Source organism: Hydractinia symbiolongicarpus, chromosome 12 (genome assembly GCF_029227915.1).
Source record: "Hydractinia symbiolongicarpus strain clone_291-10 chromosome 12, HSymV2.1, whole genome shotgun sequence".
Taxonomy (NCBI): Eukaryota; Metazoa; Cnidaria; class Hydrozoa; order Anthoathecata; family Hydractiniidae; genus Hydractinia; species Hydractinia symbiolongicarpus.
In genome coordinates this window covers 23,218,867-23,238,710 of record NC_079886.1, presented here as the reverse complement: position 1 = coordinate 23,238,710, position 19,844 = coordinate 23,218,867, and the positions used below count along the sequence as shown (strand labels likewise).

At 33.0% G+C, this 19,844-nt stretch overlaps 2 protein-coding genes across 2 annotated transcripts; one reads left to right on the top strand and one right to left on the bottom strand.

Annotated features, from left to right (window-relative positions):
• Positions 1–549: 549 nt before the first annotated feature.
• On the bottom strand, positions 550–11,094 carry LOC130621799 (sperm-associated antigen 6). Its single transcript, XM_057437150.1, has 13 exons — positions 10,963–11,094; positions 9,373–9,468; positions 7,502–7,668; positions 6,495–6,563; positions 5,687–5,801; positions 5,286–5,413; positions 4,798–4,875; positions 4,167–4,340; positions 3,539–3,691; positions 2,878–2,931; positions 2,427–2,564; positions 1,672–1,934; positions 550–842 (listed from the first exon to the last, which is right to left on the bottom strand). The coding sequence occupies exons 1-13, from the start codon at positions 10,985–10,987 to the stop codon at positions 770–772; spliced, it is 1,533 nt and encodes a 510-aa protein (XP_057293133.1). The 5' UTR covers positions 10,988–11,094; the 3' UTR covers positions 550–769.
• A 165-nt stretch (positions 11,095–11,259) lies between these two features.
• On the top strand, positions 11,260–18,879 carry LOC130621801 (peroxisomal trans-2-enoyl-CoA reductase-like). Its single transcript, XM_057437152.1, has 7 exons — positions 11,260–11,567; positions 15,161–15,326; positions 16,228–16,309; positions 16,701–16,797; positions 17,128–17,235; positions 17,539–17,653; positions 18,058–18,879. The coding sequence occupies exons 1-7, from the start codon at positions 11,313–11,315 to the stop codon at positions 18,111–18,113; spliced, it is 879 nt and encodes a 292-aa protein (XP_057293135.1). The 5' UTR covers positions 11,260–11,312; the 3' UTR covers positions 18,114–18,879.
• Positions 18,880–19,844: the final 965 nt, after the last annotated feature.

Sequence of the window (19,844 nt, the reverse complement as noted above, 5' to 3'; positions counted from 1 at the left end):
CGACTTCGCGAAATGGTAAAATTTAATCAGAAATTTAATTCTTTTAAATATTTTTGGTGTTTCTTCCTTTTCTTATGACAGGTGGACGTGAAGTAATCAGAGGTGGTATTTTGACGTAAGTATTTCCTGTGTGCGATATCAAATTTTTTAGGAATGAAAAAGAACAAAAAAACAACACATTTACAGTTTAAGATTTTTAAGCACAAAGTCAAATTCAAAATGATTTTATATTTTAAGAAAAGAACGTTTGTTTTCGTAGGACGCCATAAATACCGAACAGCATATAGATACATTGGTTTTAAGCAAAGACAACGTGGGAACTCAGTCTCTTCGATAACAGATTCTAACAAAACATAATTTCGTATTACACATTTTCTTATTCAAGTCTCTCCTGGGCATTTTTTTGACAAAATGTTCTAAAGAAAAAGTTGCAATTATGCTGTTTACAATTTATTCATCTTCAGTATTTCTTATCAAGCTTGATAAGCGCCAGTGTCCTCCTCTGGGCGCTCATATAAGTTTCTTATATCACAAAGAAAACAAAAAAACTTACTAATTTGATATATTATCGCTTTCAGGTATTTACACGTTAAAAGGTAAAATAAAACTAACCACGATTTACACTGTTGAGAAGCATATAAGCATTTATTAGGTGAACGAAAAAAAAAAATCGAGAAAGTTTTACATGCGCCTGAAATCGAAATAAAAAAAATATATCTTAATTTCAAAATAATAAGAATATATACATGTTTTTCTTTCAAAGCGAAATTTACTGCACCAAAGGTGGTTGGTATTGTTCGATTCGATCCAGTAGTTTTTCAGAGTAGCCGGGCGAGTAGTATCTATAAAAAAATGACAATAAAAACATGCAAATTTACGAGAAGAACACCCACTTTCATAGCTTTGTCATAACTGGCAAAAACGAACCACTGAATCAAATTGGGAATTTTTATGATTTTATGCTATTGTTTCAAATTTTATGCAAAATTAATGCCACGCTGAAATTATAAATACCCCTCACCTGTAACTTCTGAACTACTGTCTTTTAAATGCCGCAGCAATGATTAATCAGATATTATGACTTTTACATTTTTTAAGCTTCTTGTAGCTTTAATGGGGTGCCAAAATGACTTTATTTTCATGTAATTATTATAGTTACTTAACATCAAAATGAAAATATCAAAGCAAGTTTTTTTTACATATATGTGCTTACACACCCTTAAACATCGAAATAAACACCTTGTCTTTGAAAACCAGTAAGAAGGCAAAAATGCAAAAAAAAAATCTTTACGCCTTCATTGGCGTGAAAAGGCACATAACGGGCGCAAACTAAAAGGAATACCATAGAAAGGCTACATTACAAGTTTTTTTTATTTTTGCCATTTACAACAACTGGTGGCGAATTTTGACTATTTATTAATCAACGCCATTGCAAACGCAGACAATCAGAAGTAGTTTTAGACAACCCCCAGGGTAGGGCATTTCTCATCCTCCAAACATGAATAGGATTAACGTTACGAATAACACCCTCAATGGGTTCCTAGGTACGGACGATCAAAAATTCAACTTTTTTCTGGTTAAAAACAGTGTATAAAACAGAAAAGCAAATGCTCAATGCAGATACGCTTACTTTGAAATTAGCCATAAACTAAAATTTCAGATTACGCTTACCTGACGATTTCTTCAGGATAACAATTATTAATGGTGTTAATGTACTCGTGAAGAGCAGTTCCTGGTTCCACTTTGATTTCCTGGATTTTCTTTAACCCTCCACTTGTGACAAAAAGTTTTCGTGATTTAGAATCGTGAGGCAACACTTTGGAGAACTGACTAACCACGTGTTTTAGGATGTTAGGCGGTGCATTGTGCAGAAGAGGTTCTAACGCTGGCAGATGAATGCATCGTTGAAGGATGTTCTTTAATGCTTTTTTAGACTGAAATATGGAATGTAAAATAAAAGAATTTTAGATTAAAATCTTGTCACAAAACATGGCGCTATCGTAGTAACTCGTGCAGCATCACTTTCCGAGTTTGTACAAACGCTAAGATTACCGCCGTTTTGCAGACAAAAGAATAAACTAAAATTTGAAAAACGTGTTTCAAACGAGTACTAAAATTTTCTACTCCAATTTTAGTAATTCATCTTCCGCCATCTTTATTAAACAATCCTTATGCTTAACAACTAGTCCAACATTGAACTTTAAACATTTCCTTCATACTTTCTTGGACACTTTTTTTTTCTTAATTTTAGATTTAAAGTAAATGTTCTCCAGTAAAGCGTTCAAGCAGACGTAGTTAAAAATAGAAACGTTTGTTTTTTATTGTAATATTTCCTCAATTGATGTTTCCAAAGTTTAATATATAATAGGAATATATAATAGAAGAAAATATCATTTCGATGACTATAACTTCACACAACTTCATACCTTGGTCTGAAGATCTTCTGACGATTCAGCTGATAAATAACAGAATAGTAACTTCGGTAAAACGTTAGCAATAGCAACAGCTTTCGCATGTTCTGGTGTGTGACGACCAATCTGTCCCAACGCCCATGCTGAAGCGGCCTATTAAAGTAAAAAGAAAACGTATGTGTTCTTATAAATTGAAGTTATACATCCAAACAGGAGGCAGATCAAATTTTTTTTTCCGAGATACACTTTCATTGTCTTTATTTAGAGTTTATTATAAAACCACACATGTTCATAAGTGTACGCTTGTAGCCTACAAAAAAAGGGAGGGAATTGATTTTTTAGTAAGAGGGTTAAATTAGAATGTAAGAATATCCGAAAATTATCATTTAGTAAATTGAACGTTTCTCGAAAATTTCGTGAAGAGCTCGCAACAGTTTTTTATCTTAGGAAATCCTGAATAAGATACCTTGATATGATCTTCCACTTCTTCGGACAACACGATTGCCAATTGCACGACACCCTATATTCGAAAAAAACATATTAACGTCGAAGGCTACCTTACCGGAAGAATCTTTTTCGCTTGTGAGGTTTAAGTTTTTCTATGCAAAATGCGAAAGTTATTTTGCGATCGGAAGCTTTACGTAAAAAAATGTTGAATTAATGTTTAGAGAAACACTTGTTTCTTATAAACATGTCAAATTTGCATTTTGCAACGTAAACTTCTGAAAATACTTTATTAACATCTGACAACTAGCTCATCCAGTTTTTTACACAATTGCCATGAAATATTTGTTTTTTGCGCGAGAGTAAGCCGCGAAAAGTGATGTATGAAAGCATCTATGTAAGCTATAAAAAAGACTATAGTTTGTAAAGCTCTAACAAGCACATGCAACTGATAGGAAAGCGACATTTGTGTTTTTATGGGCTCGCAAAATGTTGCGAGCCTTGGCTCCACAGAAGCATAGCTGCAGAGGTATCTTGATTAAATACAATACAGAAAAAAATGCAAGAATTATCTAAAAAGCGGACATAGTTTTTAATTCTATCACGCACATGAAGTGAGGTATCGAGGTGCTAACGTATGAGCATATACTCTGAACATACGAACAAGAAACAGAGCAGCATACCTTTGAAACGATGACAGCCATAGCAAGGTTTTCCGAGTGAGCACCGACATAACCCAGCATCATAATACCTGGCAGTCTTATATTACCCCGTGTTTCGCCTATGTAGTCAATAACAGCTGCCACACCACCGGCGTTGACTATCAATTGCGCCAACTATAAGAAATCATGTATATAGAATGTGCTAATAGCGTACAAACAAGCTCAATTTACAGTTTCATGTCTTTTTTTACTGATACGTAAATGCTCGAATAAACGCCCACTCTCGAATAAGTGTTCTGTCGAATAAGCGCCCACCCTTTCTCATATTTTTTTTATAAGCGCCTAGTTTAAATATTTATATATATCAATAGAGCCAAAGAGGGTGTTTGTTCAAACATGTTAGAAATTAGAAAAAATGACCCTTTACTCAAAAACACCATTATTCTTAAAATCATCTACGCTTACAGATATATTATTTATAAATGTTACATTATTTCTTCTGTTTTTATATTTTACGACCATTTATAGTTTCCTAAAAAGAAAACTTTTAAATAAAAAAAAAAATGAAACTTTTTGTATTATATTAATAAACTAAGTATAGCAATGACCATTTTCAAGCGAAAATAAAAACGTAAAACCAAAGTCTAACCTCTGGTGTATGTTTTGCTACTTCTCTGATCAAAATGGCCACGTTCTTCTTCACGTACTCATCTGAATCTTTAAGACACGTCAATACTGCTGGAAAGACTTCTGCCTCCACAACCATTTCTGCAAGATCAACTGAATGTTTAGCTATTTGACTTAACGCGGAAAACACTTGCCTCTAGAAAGAACAGATAAGAAAATTTGACAAATGATTAGCCCAACTCAAAACAAAAAATTTAAACACAACAGTCAATTTTGCCAACACAGTTACCAAATTTCTATTTTAATGGTTCTTTTACTACAGGGTGGCCAATCAATTTTTATTTTCAGTTTTCCTGACTTGTTCATGGATGAAAAACATGGCTTGCGTATGTAAAATTGCTTTTTAAAAATTAAAAAATGTTTAATTTGCTCTCGAATACTTTGTAGCAGAATTTTTTAAAAAATTAAACTTTGTGACTTTATTTTGAATTCCATGACTTTCCCTGGTTTATTTTCATGGTTTTCCTGATTGCTGACCACCCTCCCTCCTCAATAACCCGAGATGTGACTGGGAAAAATGCATGTCCCATAGCTTTTTGAGAAATCTATAACTTCACATTAGCATTAGCTATGTAAAAGAAAACCAAAAATACCTTAAGCTTCGCATCCGGATTCAAAATCATCTGCGCTAAGTGTGCAATCGCACCTGCGTCAACTACAGTTTGTGCAAGCTAAAAAATATTTCAAAATAAAAAAAATGAGTTTGCAACAATGTAGTAAATAATGTGCAGTAGGATATCCACGAAATTCCAAACAAAAATACACAAATTCCAGCTGGAGAATGTTCAGGGTTCTATTTAAAGTAAACATAATTTTCTCTTATTGAGGAAGAACTACTTTGTTTATCACTAACATACTGCCCAGCAGTGAGCGGATTCGATCCGCGGTCCCCAGAACTGGGAGCCGCAGACGAACCCACTACACTACGTGCGGCAATATGTTAGTGATGATCTTAGATAGTTTATCCGGATGGTGTGTATACATATAGGTGAATATTTATCATATATAATTTTCTCTGTAATTTAGGATTTGCAGAAAGTTGCTCAGTTCCTTTCACAAAAAATTAAGCTGATAAACTTACTTCTGGTGAATGTTTACATATATCACTTAATGCTGATGCAGAGATTCGTTTTAATGGTAGTTCTGGTTCTTGTATACAAAGAACAAGCAATGGGACAGCTCCAGCATCAACTACAGACTGTGACAGTTCTAAACATAATTATATACACATTTTTCACTTTACTCTATGGACTAAGGCATCTCTTTTACTCTATGGACGTCAGGATTACGCTACCTGCGTAACTACAGAATTAAGACAAGATCAAAAAAGAATGAAACTTTCCCTGCTTTATGTACAAAATTTCTTAATTCAGCCAATTCCTTGGCAACTAAACGAATTTATATGAAAAATGCTTTGGGTGTACAACTTTTGCATTGAAGCTAACTGAGCTACTTTTAAAGTAAATGTTTGAATTATGTTACCTGCATTATGTCTAGCAATGTAGCCCAAGGCCCAGGCTGCTGCTTCCTTTACCCCTGGATCAAACTCTTCTAAACAAATAACCAATGCTTCTAATGCTCCACAGTCAACTACTGCCTGAAATAATAGAATAGAATACACATAATTTCTTAAAAATGCAAATAATTAGAAAGAAATGGTATATTGAATATTATAAGGATCACACCTCATGAAATGTAAGTTTCGTATAAAATATGCATTCACAAGGAGTGGTCTGTGAAAGTTAGAATGTGTAAATTTACTTTTCTAAAGTAATTTTTTGAAAATTTAAATCACTAGCTAGAAAAGTGGGTGCGGTAAAAGTGGGTCAAGTGGTCTAGAAAGGACTATAAAACCAATTCAGTTGTTTTAGGATTATAATGAAATAGCTCAAACCGAATTAAAGTGAGTCCAACCAAACCAAAGTCAATATTGGTCGCTGGGTTTAGCCTTTATTTCTCGTTTTTAATTCCAACAAGGACAATCCTTTGAGTCACGTAAGGATAATAAATGGACACAATTGATGCAATGCTTGAGTCAAAATTTTTTAATATTCATTTATTTTATTTCATTTTTTATTTTTTTAAAATAATGTTTTTACAGGATGGCCTATTTAGTATAATATATAAGAATACATTCTGTACTGCTATCAATTAGGGTGCTGTTTGAAAAAATAAAAATATATATGATTATAAATAAATATCAACACAAATGTCACGCTAAAAACTAACTGACAGAAGGGAAAGAGAGAAAGTATGCACAGCATAGAAGTCGTTAAATGAAAAGACTTACTTGTGCTAACTGTGGAGAATGTTTAGCAACAGCACGGAGGACAAAAGCAGCTGTTTTTTTGTAAAATCTCTGGAAAATAAAAGATTTAAAAATCTCAATACAAATACAACATTTGTAATAATTTCAAAAATTTATTTATGAACAATTGATGTCTATATGTTGTTTATGCTCTGAAATGAAGACAAAAGTATAACACAAAAATAGAAACAAGAGTAAAAAAACCTGGAATACAACCATTATACATAAACTTGTCTGGTAACCCTTGGATTATGTGCTAGAATTTATTTGCACTCTGATAGAATCCCCCACTATATAGGTGTCCAGGTTGCTACTTATACATTTTGCAGGTTGTCACATATTATATCGGGTCTACTGATGTCGTGCTTTTCAGTGTTAAAATTTGTTTTGTGCAATAAAAAAATGCACAACAATAATAACTATTAAAATTTTTTAATAGTCAATCAAATAAAAATAACTTTCCAGGAGTTATTATGAATGTTTATACACAGGTTTTCCACTGTTTCTATATAGTCAAGGCTTTTAATAAGAATTTTCAACCGTTTTAAGAAGATGGTGGTATAAGCATAGAGGAAATTTTTATATTTTTCTAATGTCATGAGTAAAATTATTGCTACTACCCATGTGGCAATTTTCTGCATTATAAAATCCACTTTTAGATGATGCTATACAAAATTGAGAAGAAGAAGAATTGAGAAATAATATAAAATTTTTATGTCATGAAAAAGCGAGTTCATTTCAGGAATGATCCAATTCATTTTTGACTATTTATCAGTTAAAGAAATAAGCAGAGGATTGAAATTAACCAACCATATCATAGCAAAGTAATTAACTTATCTATGAACATGGATGGAAACAATAACTTGATTAAAATATTTTTTATTTTTCTAAAAGTTCTAAAAGTTTGTCTCTAACTATTTTGTATTTTTTATAAATATTCTATTTCTCCAGGTGACTGTATTCCTGGAAGTTGATGATAAACTTCTTACATTCTGTTCTGCTAATGAATATACTAATTGTGGAAGAATGTCTCCTCTGACAACAGCTTCAGCCAGGTCATCATTATAGTTTGCTAATCTTCCAAGAGCTAATGCAGCAGTTTGTTGAACAGTTGGTACAACATCAAGTAGTAATGGTCTAAGTAAAGCCATGACTCCTAAAGAAGAAAACAATGTCACATTAATGGTAAAGCTTTTGATGGCACACACTGCATGTAGATAGTAGTTCTGTTTAGAAGTTCAGCATTTTAGGGTATTACCTTATTTGAGAAAACTTTATAAAAAAAAATAAAATTGCAATTGACAAAAAATTATGTTGAACTAAAATAATAATAAGAAAATCCGTTTTACTAAAAAACATGGTGAATAATTTATTTAATATTATAACCTGACTTTAATATTACTCCCCTATAGAATCTATATATCTTAACAGGTAAATAAATAGCAATGTTTCAATACAAAGTCAGTCAGAGTTATTTAGTGAATCAAACTATACTGTTTAGAGAATGAAATACTCTAACCTCTTTAAGTAAAGACAAACTAATGAAAAAAAAAGGCATTATTAACACGGAAAAGTTAGTTAAGTCAAAATCGAATAAATTAAAGCTTGAGGGCAAAGTTTAAAATGTTTTATACTGTGTGTGGTGGCGATTCTTAGCACATAATTTTTGTTAAGGAAAACTACTAGCTAATAGTCAAGAATATTTTTTTAAAACTTTCAAACTTTCTTGTTTCTTGAAAAAAAACACAGAAACAAATAAACCAATACACTTCTGTGTATTACTGTGTGCTACTTAACTCTCAAATAATAAGTGCATAAGGCGATTCCAATTTAATTAGTTGTTCTACGGGCGAACTCGATAGTAACTTACGGTCAGTCGGTCAGCAAAATAAAAATAATTTTATCGAGAATGTATGTTCGGAACAACAACAAAACATAATAAAAAATAACAACAGAGGAGGGTATTACGACAAATGTATTTTCGCATAATATTTTCGCATGTATTTTCGAATAATAATTTGTCTCACTAAAAAATATGTAATTAGTTTTCAAGGTGAAAAGATAAAAATACTTGCATGATCAAAAACTTGTTTTTAAATGTTCTGCAGCAAGAATTTTTCTTGTGTTGTTTTAAAAGTTATACAGCAAGAATTATTCTTGTGCTGTTTTAAAAGTTGTACAGAATATACTTGTATTGTTTTGAAATATATACAGCAAATTATACTTGCATTGTTTCAAAACTTATACATTTTTTTAAATTCATGATGGAGGAGGGTGTTACGACAAGCGTATTCTATCTTGTTCTAATTATTTTTCCTAAATGGTATCGACCAAACTCTCGCTGTATTACAGTTTAGCTAGCGTAATTTTAAACATATATATTAATCAGAACGATGGAGGGTGTTACAACAATAACCTGTCTTGTTTTTCAATTGTATTATAACTATTTTAGCGAAAGTAGCTAATTTTTGTTATAAATCATATACCACGTAACTATTTTTGTGATTACAAAATTAGCGCACCGTGCATTTTAAGTTTTATCGCAACAAATTACTATGAACAAAGAATCAACTTCCAGTGGCCTTACTAATGGTGGTCCTAAAGTAACGTTATTGATTCACCTTGTTTAGTATAATTGTAAATGGACATTCAACTAACAAAAAATAACATCATTGATATCTTCTATGCTCATTATATTTTCACGAGATGGGATGAGAAAATTTTTGGTTTTTTTTTCATGTTTTTTTCTTTAAAACTTTTTTCCTTGATATTATTTTTTTGTTTTCATGAAAATTAGGGTTGGTCGGGCCTGTAGAACAACTAATTAAATTGGAGTCGCCTAAGGACAAATAAAACATACCTGCATTTTGTAATGTCTCTATATTTTGTGGCCGAGATGCTAGTTCTGATACAGTCTGCACAAATGTTGTCCTTGCTTTTTGGTACTGCTCAAATACTAAAAAGAATACACATCAATCAATATATGTAAGGGATGTAAATTTTGTGGGAAGATTTTTCTTGACTTATTAGGGATGTTTTATAATGTGTCCACACACACCCAAACGTCTAAGGCGTGTGATTGTATAAAATTGTATAAAATGTATAGCATAATTTCTTTATGGACCTTGTATTTATTTTTAACTTAATTTTAAGCCCATTACGATGAGAAAATTTACATATGAAAATTTATTAAAAACAGGGTAGCTAGTCAATTAGCAGAGTAGCTAGTCAATTCTAACAATTATATTTCTTAAGGTGCTCACTATTTTCTCTTATTTCTCTCACTATTTTATGTTTTCCCCTGATTGGTAAGATAGAGAGCGCTATTCTTCGTTATTTTCAGAACAAAATTTTTTCCTAAAGATAATAATCAAAGATAATAATGTGCACGTATTTGTTAGATGGCAGCAAAAACGCGTACAATTCTAAAAATAGGATAATAGCTGAGCCATTAACTGCTCCCACAGTTCCACAAGAAGTTTGGCTAGCTGACTGATTTTGATTTTCAAACTAGGTACTCTGAATTTGTTTTCTTAATAATTAGATTAACATGAAATATAATTTAGTTTCAAATTAATAATGCCAATGATATATTGTCTGTTCTGCGGCGCCGTAGATTAGTGGTTATAGCTTTCGTACTCTGTGCGGGAGACCGGGGTTCGATTCCTCTTGACGGCGATTCAACATGGGCGAGTGAATGTTACCATAGCCCCGGGTTAACCCAAGCCATGTGAGGGAAATTGGGGAGATGGCACACTGTGTGGGCTGTTGGATGTTGCCGGGAGTTGTCTAGTAGAGCGTGGGACCTACTAATTGGGTCTGCGTAGCTCAAAATGAGCATTAAATACTCTAGGACTCTCCATCTAAGCCATGGCCCCTCCTGGAAATAATAAACAGGGTATATCCCTCGATATTTGTGAGGCTAGCCATGTAAAATATGCACATCTATCTATCTATCTCTGCTTATAAGTGCAATTATGCAGACTTGTTTCATTCGTACCTATATATATTTTAAGTTTTAATTTATATTTTATGTGATCAGTCTCACCAATTTTCAGCCATACACCCTTTATATTACGTTGTCAGGAGGGACCACAAAGGCAGTTCTAGAATGTTTAAAACTCCTATTTGAGCTGCAAAAACCTTTTTTAAAAAAATGCCCACCAGACAGCCAAAAAGAGCTCTGAAAAGTAAACAATCTGTAATCCATCTATAGGTAGCCTTACAAATATCAACGGGTATACCTATTATTTCCAGAAGGCATGGCTTAGATAGAGAGTCTAAGGGCATTTAGTGCCCATTTTGAGTACGCAGACCCAATATAAGGTAGGGTCGGCACTTTAGCTAACCAGATAACTCCGTGCAACTTTGCAATTTTTCTGATTCGCAAATTTTTTTCCCACAAAATGTTCTTCCTTTAAAGTAGCTAAATGTTACAAAAAAGTGTTACCTTGCAATACTTGTCGAGTACTCATTTTCACAATTTTTGCTAGAGATTTTCCGAAAGCTCCTTTTATGTCGGCTGCCTATTTTTGTTCTTTCTCCGTTGACAGGTAAAGCATGTACATAACAACCACAGATAAATATTGTAAGGACCAGATATAGCAACAAATCTATGAAAGAATTGTTACTGTTACTCCGGTCTATAAATTACATACATATGTATCTAGTTTGCGAGCAAAAATTCCGAAAAATACTTTTTGGCTCTGGCCACACACGTGACTACTTTATGCAAAAACTATTTTAAAATAGTTATCGTTAGTAAGTGTGCTCATAACGACACTTTAAATTCTTCACAAAATGGCAGCAATATCAGCAAAAAACTTTGGAAGCATTTTTCGTTCTGGACTTTTTGATGGCAAAGTCGCCATTGTTACTGGAGGAGGAACAGGTATTGGTAAAGCTATTACAAAGGAATTAGCTGTCCTGGGATGTAAAGTAATTATTGCATCAAGAAAATATGAAGTTCTTCAGAGTTCTTCTTCAGAAATCAACCAGCAATTGAAAAATGATTTGGTTTATCCAATACCGTGCAATATTAGAAAAGAGGATGAAGTAAGTAGCTATACATAAAGAATAATTTACATATTGGTATAAAAAGGTGGATAGATAGTATGGTGATGTTTAGCCATATCAAGACGGCCGAATCAGCAGGTTTTTTTCGTTTTAGTGGCAGTGTCCATGTTCTGACCCAACTACGGACACCAGTCAATTTTGGACGGAACAGACAGAACTTTAGATAGAACTGCCCATCAAAAGACGAGTCGATGCGTTTGCAGTTGAGATTGCCCGTCTGTTGTCAGGGCCAGCCCAACTTTGGACTAATGTATGCCAATTTGTCTTAGTTGGTACAGGCCCAACTATTGACAAAGGAATCTCCCGCTTTTGAAAACCGTGTCATCAAATGGGACAAACTCAACTGTACACAAAGAACTCTTGCAATTTTAGAAAATGTTTCATAGAATGGGACAGGCCTGACTATTGACAAACAATACCCATGCTTTTAAACGACTGTGTCATAAGATGGAATAGACTATTGGCAAAGGACACTTTTTAGAGACAGCCACATAAGTTAGTCTAAAGGCTCTCAGACTAAAGTTAAACCTTGTAACATGGGCAACACAATTAAGGGCAGGCCTGGCCAAACTGTGTCTATAGGAGAGGACAAAGAAGAACAAAAAATTAGATTAAATCATGAATTAATGAGAATAAATCATAAAAATATAATCTATTACATATATAGCTATAGTAGTGAGCAATACAATTACACAACAATCCAGGTAAAAACATCTCCTATCATGCAACAAGCAAGTCTCTAACTAACTACTTCAAAAGAGTTGCCAAGACACTCTAGTTGCCATGATAAAGGCCACCCTTCTTGGTTAGCGTCATTTCTAATTGCAAAAGTGAGTCAATCTGTCAGGTGAAAATTTTCACAAAAAAATTAAAAAATCCTATAAGTCCCAGCTATATCTTGTTCTTTGTTTTTAATGTAAGATACCTAGCTTCCATTTAAAGTTTAATAATAAACGAGGTGGGCATGTTTTGATTTTTGTTAACGAAAACATGGTTAGTTTCTTTTTAAAACACCTGTATACTCCAAAAATGTTGAAAAACATGTGGGTGTTTTATGGGAGTACTCATTTTAAACAATAATTTGATGAATTCCCAATAGAATTATCTTTTTATTTTTAGATTTTAACTGTAACATGCTTTTAAAATATGCTTTTTTCTCCAAAATAAAGGAATTATGCTTCACTATTTTCAACACGTGTTACAGAAAATAGTAGCACTCACTGACTGATTCTTTCTAATAGTTCATGTATTTCTAAGTTCATATGGAGGCAAGATCTCACTATGTTTCAGAAATCCTTATAAAATACGCAATTGTTTATATGAGAAGCAAGCCAGCCTGGCTTGCAGAGATCTTAGTTGTTTCTACCGAAATGAAGTCAAGATGGAATTAACACACCAGCCTAGCTGGGTTGACTCTTAATTTTGTGCATGATTAAATTAATAGTTATATGTTTTTTCTGTACGGAAAGGCAAAAAATATTGAAGGTTTAACTTTTTGTCAATTTATATAACCTTATGAAGTATTGGTAAAAGTAATCTATATTATAATACCTGCATACGTCTGTCTGTCACGCAAAATTGTAGCTTAGCTGTGAATCGCTCCTTCCCTCTTATCATGCCTCAATAATGCTGAAACAACCATAGCATTTGTTTTTTTATAAGCTTTTCATTGTCCTACCAACCTTTCTATACATCTTTTTAAAGTCACGTCCCTTTTTACCATGATCTTCACCACTTCAAAAAATCCACCTAGCCACCCCGATCATTACTCCGCAACATTAATCCGGACTATTAATCCGGAGTATAAGGCATGTCAACCTTTTTGTGCTGGACTTTAACTTCATTAACCAATCCGAAAACCTTATTCGTTTCATGTGTTAGTGCAACCTGGCGTTTAATTTTAGGCCAGGGCTATACAAGTTCATCAGAGTATCACAACCATGAGGCCACAGGTTGGTTTTACATTGCTTTTACACACTTTATCTTTTCCCAATCACCTAAATGGTTCACCCCTTATATTTCTCACGTTCTCTGCCATGTATAAAGTTTTTCTTCAGTTTGGTATATCACTTTTTTATGTTGAGATTTGTTATCTACCTAATTTTTTAGCTACCTCTGGCTAAAAAGTGAGTGGCCAAATGCAGTTTTTGGCTTGATTCAACAAATTTCTTATTCCAAAAATAATAGGATGCTAACTGTAGTTAGGTAACTACACATTTTATTACTGTCATAAAAACTTCTTCTGGAAACTAAATTTTGTTAGTTGGACAGGGTAACAATGGACTGTTTCGTGTGTTTTTATTTAAACCATTGTGATAGTTTTTTTGAAAAATGGTATTATGCTCAACCTGGTGTTAACAACAAGCTGTTTTGTGTCTTTTTATTTAAATTAAAGTTGTGATAAGTTGTTTTTGAAAAAGGCTATTACACCTATATGCATGTGTGACACAGTTCACCTGTACAAGTGCTTGGTCGTGTTTAATTTGTTAATATTTGCTGAAACTTATTCTGCAAAATAATATTTACTAAATTTTTTGCTATAACAATGGGTTGTAAACTTTTCTAAAAGGTTATTAATCATAAATGCATGTGTAACAAATTTACCTGTACTAAGCGCTCAGTCAAGTGTTAACAACGGCTGTTTCCTGTGTTTCTGTTTAACCGAAGTTGCGATAAAGTTTTTTTGGAAAATGTATTGTACCTACATTAATGTCTGACATTGTTTATCTGTACTAAGCATGCTGCCCAGGGTAACATTCATTTTTGAACTTTCACGGACATACCTGAACATGTGGCACAGTTTACAGTTCATAATAATTGCTCCACAGGGTTTTAATGCTGGGCAACACTTTTACTTGTAGCTTACTTCTCCGCAAGAAAAAATAAAAAACAAGAGATTATAAAAGAAAAACGATAATTATAAAAGATAAAAATAACTATAGTAAAACTTTGGCAATTTCTAAATAAATATGAAGACCCATTTCAGTTTTTACTCTTATGCAACGATTGTGGGTTTCAGTTTTCACTCTGCATTTTAATTTTTTGACCAATTGGCTGCCCAACTAATAAACTTAAAAATATTATATTAAACCGGGTGTACTTCAGGGTTTTTCTGGCTATCAGCTTGTTTTTTGAATTTACAAGCATTGTGAATGCATGTATAGCACACATTGTTCATGGTAGGTAATTTGACCCCCCACTCCTTAAAACATTTTCTTAGTAACAGCTGAGTGTAATTTACATGTTAGTGTTGAAGATGTATTGAAACAAATTTTGAAAATAGCTGCTAAAAATTGACACTTCCCGGGCCGGTTTTCATGCTTAGTTCGCACCAGTGGCTGAATCCTCAACACATCTACCCAAACTCCCCTTTGGTAAGCTAATCTGAACACTTGTTGCACCAAGAAGTTGATGTTCACACTAGTAATGGACATAAAATTGGATTAAAATAAGTAGATAGGTAAAAAAGCGATGTGTACAATTTTTAAAAGTTCAGAACTTCATAGTTTAAACTGCAGAATTTTTTTTGGTGTTAGTTAATGCAGCAGTTACTTATGCCCATACATTTTTAGGTGAAATCTTTAATGGATAAAACAGTCTCCCAATTTGGTAGAATCGATTGTTTGGTCAACAATGGCGGGGGACAGTTTATTTCACCATTTGCAAGCATGAAGACAAAGGGTTGGAATGCAGTTGTAGATACGAATCTAAATGGAACATACTACTGTCTAAAAGAAGGTAGGGAAGAAGTATTGATGGAGACACTATTCAATAAAGACTTTTAACAAATTTGGGGTGCTTCCAATTTTATTTTTCAGGCATATGCAAGGTTACTTACCAGAGTTTTTCAAAAAGTTTAATAGAGACCTTAAAATTGATGAAGTGAGAACTAATTTATGCAGAAGCGAATTTTTTGCCTAAAAGTCTCAAATACCTTATATTTAAAAATGTAAAACTTTTTTAATTGGCCCCTGAAAAATAAAATTCGACTTGATTTGTCTCTAAGCTAAGCAACAATAATATCAGGCAGAATTTTCCACATGACGTTTGATAATAACATGTCAAAGACTCAAAAGTCCAAAATTTATCTAAGAAATTCAACATTTTTATTTATTTTGGTTTAAAACACATATCTTTGTTAATCCAAATCTATTATTGAAACAAAAGTACCTATAGTTGAAATCGTAGCAAGTGCTAGGAAATTCATATTTTCGTTTTTAATGCTATCTTTCTACTAACTTTTATAAACAGGGCTTAACCCTGGGGATGCTGATTCAGCGTTCTATTGAAGAGGGAGTCTTTTCTTCCATTTTTTCTTTTCCTTTTTCCAAAACTTTTCATTGTGTTTATAGTTACACGTTGTATCTTTTACAAATCACAAATTGATGTCAATTTTTCGCATTTCTTTTCCTTTCATTTCATGACATAATGGTTAAAATGCTAACTTCAGCAATTTTAACCTCAATTGTTACTTCAGGCCTGGCCTAATTTTGTTAAGTTTCACGTCCGAACAACAACTAGAAATTACAGAAATTACCTTGAGGAGCACACAAATAACTTAACAGCAATAGACGTATATACCCCAGGATATTCTGAATTTAAAATGGGCTAATGTTTAATGTGAAATTTTTATTTTTAGCTTATCATGCCTGGATGAAAGAGAATGGAGGAAGCATTGTTAATATAGTGGTCAATAATTTTAATGGAATGCCATACATGGCGTAAGTCTCATCTTTTGTTGACAGGGAAGATTGGTTCTTCCACAACAATGACAAGCTGTACATTACAGGCTTTTTAAATAATATCTGGACACAAAGGTGTGGCAAAAATGAACTAGTTAGTGTTCTGTCTCGGTCAACATCTCATAATGTTTGGCATTTTTTATGTGCTATAAGGCCTTACCTGGATTAATGCTGGACTTAGTGTGCAATTGAGAATAAAATAGAAATGTATATTACCATTGTACATTGTCTATATATCACTGTATTTCGTTATCTTATCATGACATTTAATTAGTAGTCTGATTTAAAAACCTATCGTATGGATAAACTCGCAGGAGTTTACTTTTTCTAAAATTATGACGCCTATTGATATTTTCTTTTTATGGTTCAGACATAGTGGAGCGGCACGTGCTGGAGTACAAAACCTGACGAAAACACTCGCGTTAGAATGGGCACCTAATGGTATCCGAATAAATTCAGTTGCTCCTGTAAATAACTTTTTTAAATTTTTTAATTTCACGAATTAATAAAGTGGACATTCTTTAGAAGGTCTTATAAGTTTTTAAAGACTAAATTGCAGAAAATTTATTTTATTTTTACTGTCTGTTTTAACACCAAACTGATGTTTTCTGTCGGTAGGGCACTGTACGGCTCTTTCCTACAGTGTTCCTTTAAAAATAAGTTACAAGGGTGGAAAGCGCTTTCGCAAATTAATATAGGGATAAGAAAAAATCATTTTTTTATTCAAATGACACACAAAAAACCTTTATCAGTTTAAAAGGACTGGAACTACCCTACTTATTTTTTGGTACTTCTAGGGAGTGATCTATTCAGAGACAGCGGCAGCTAACTATAAAGACCATCCAGATTTATTTGACTCGGTTACAAAATTACTTCCAACTAAAAGAACTGGCTCCGTCGAAGAGGTATATTTCATGCATGCTATCCAGAGTATCCCGTTAGTCCATTAAAATTACCAACTGAGGAAAGGTTAAGATTTGAACTGATCAGGAAATTAGGATGCGTCTTAGCGATCGGTTGTATTTTGTTAAATGTTTGCAATAGTTATATGAGGCCGTAGCAACCTGGGTGGAAATTAAGGTAGTTGTCGCCCCCTTTCCGTCCTCTCTCTATCCTGGAGTAGCCTGAAATACCAGTGGCAACCCTCTTAAGTAGTTACAAAATGAGTTACATTGACAAACAGATAAAGAAATTCTTCGTTTTTTTAGATTTCTGGACTTGTCTGTTTCTTGCTGTCACCGGCTGCATCGTTTATAACTGGTGATATCATAAAAGTGGACGGTGGACAGAGTTTATATTCGCATTCAGCATATACGATACCTGGTAAGTGCAGCGGAAAGGGAACTTTTCTTTTTTTAAAAGTACTGAGAAAGGCATAAGAAAGCAAAAAACTTTTTTTACTCCTGCAACTTTAGGACTGGACCCTAATGTAAAAATGACATCAAATAACGATTTTCAATTATGATTTTTTTTACTGAAGTTTCCCTTTTAAAAAACGTTTGATTTTGTAGAATTTAACCGGAGATCTAAAAATTAGTTAAAAGTGGGTTGTAAATTGCTGTTTTCTTTTTTGTTCGTTTCAAATCATAGCAAGATTTCTTGCTACTAGGATTCTAGAAGTAGAGCAAGAGATAATTATAATTTATAGTTATCGCGAACCCCGTACGTAGTTTGAAAATACACCTCAAAGTCTATACTGTCTTTCTTACTGTCTTTTTTTTTTCTAGAGCATAACCGTAGTAAAGTTTTTAAATGGCAAGACGAATTTACATCGAAGCTATAATACGATCTTTCATTGGTTTGTTGATCAATGATACGCTCATTATAACGAAAAACGACATTATATTAGCTATCAAATCTACTCAAACATCTTTCTAATTCAAACAGATATTCCCATAACGATTGTTTTTTTTCTACACTTTTATTTTCTAAGGAACACGACGCTCAAACAAATCAACTGTTTTAAGGAGTAAGAGTGGCATATACTTCTGAAAACATCTTGAAAAGTAACTTTTTTGAATTTTTATTATCCATTATTTTAGTCGTCGGAACCATTTTTATCCAGATTGCTTCTTGAACGAAATCAGAAAACTCAAAGAAATGTCCTAGAATTTAATTTGAGAATGAGTGGTTACACTGAACAAGCAAGCAAAACCAGCCCCGCCTGAAATGGGTAGATACAGGGTAAAAATGATAGGAATTGTAAAAGCAACAATGTTATTCTGAAAGTTCGACAAACGTGATGAAAGTTTGATTTCGATAAGCGCACTTGCTTGACTGAACTAGCTAATATTTGAATTTTGTCTTCAGCAAAAAAATTTCTTTTTTTTCTAGCGGGAATATTTTATATATTATTAACTATGTATTTTATATTAGTAAACCCAAGTATTTTGTATGTTAGCCTAGTTCCATTTGTGAAATTTTTAAAACTACCAAATCACCCACAATTTATCTTGTAAAGGGCGTAGTCAATTCCTGAGTACTAAAAAATGTAAATATATAGCCATTAAAAAAATTTTTGTACTGCAATAATATTGTATACTAAATTATCTTTCTGCTTTCTTTCTTTTCTCTCCCATTTCTTCCATTCGAACGTTGCATGCGAAGGTTCACAATCAGCATTTTTTCTATGATTTTTTTTATATAATATCATTTGTTTTTGAGCTATTTAAATTTTTAAAACGTTGCGTAATCTACAAATGCATAAAGATGGAAGTTCAGTGACTTCCAGGGATCGCACGTCAACACAGTGGTGTCTTGAGATTACGGTCGTGATTGTCTTCTTTGTCGTGCTATATACCTGTTTAAAGCTTATATCGGACCTGGCTTACTGTTAATTTTATAAGGAAAAATCCTTAATTAGTTGCATAACACACGGAAAATCCACTTGTTTAGGGGTAATGTTTTAATGCCGTTGCTAATAACTCGTCCATATTAATTTTTTTCCAGAAAATTGTTAACCTGTTTCTCATGCTATGGATGAAGTATCGAACCATTAGGCTAAGGAGACATTTGGGTTTAAAGGATGTGCATTAAACCAACTTTGGAGAATTGGTCTCTCGTTACTGATGCTGCAGACAACGCTAGTTAATTCTACCCCAGACTAGTTACAGGGTCCGTGGAAAAGTTTGCTTAGACGAAAGATCAATAGAGAAAACAAGAAGCCCTGCGGCTTAAAGATTTCCGCCATTAGCAATAATCTGAAAAAAAATATAAAATCGTGACATATTTGTCACGATTTTATAGCTATAATACATTATCTTTCACCAAAAATATCCAACCTCAACAATTCCTCTTTAAATTAAAATTCATTGATAACTAATTAGTTCTGCTGAATATAGCTTTAGTCTACGTGCTTACAAAATTGTAGTACAGAAGGAAATGACGTAATTATATAACATCAAAGGTGGCGCATTGTAAGACGATCTTCATTATGCTACACTGCACGAGCTTTAACTTTCGATTATAAACTTTAAAATAAAGTAATGTTCATTGGATAATAAAACAATTTGTT

What these genes read in the sequence shown, in the direction of transcription:
- LOC130621799 (XM_057437150.1), bottom strand. Translation starts at nt 10,987, where the DNA reads ATGAGTACTCGACAAGTATTGCAAG. An exon ending in ATCCGGATGCGAAGCTTAAG is followed by an intron (nt 4,341 to 4,797) that starts GTATTTTTGGTT and finishes TGTTCTTTCTAG; the next exon opens with AGGCAAGTGTTTTCCGCGTT. An exon ending in TATCCTGAAGAAATCGTCAG is followed by an intron (nt 843 to 1,671) that starts GTAAGCGTAATC and finishes ATTTTTTTATAG; the next exon opens with ATACTACTCGCCCGGCTACT.
- LOC130621801 (XM_057437152.1), top strand. Translation starts at nt 11,313, where the DNA reads ATGGCAGCAATATCAGCAAAAAACTTTGGAAGCATTTTTCGTTCTGGA. An exon ending in ATATTAGAAAAGAGGATGAA is followed by an intron (nt 11,568 to 15,160) that starts GTAAGTAGCTAT and finishes ATACATTTTTAG; the next exon opens with GTGAAATCTTTAATGGATAA. An exon ending in AATGGAATGCCATACATGGC is followed by an intron (nt 16,310 to 16,700) that starts GTAAGTCTCATC and finishes TTTATGGTTCAG; the next exon opens with ACATAGTGGAGCGGCACGTG.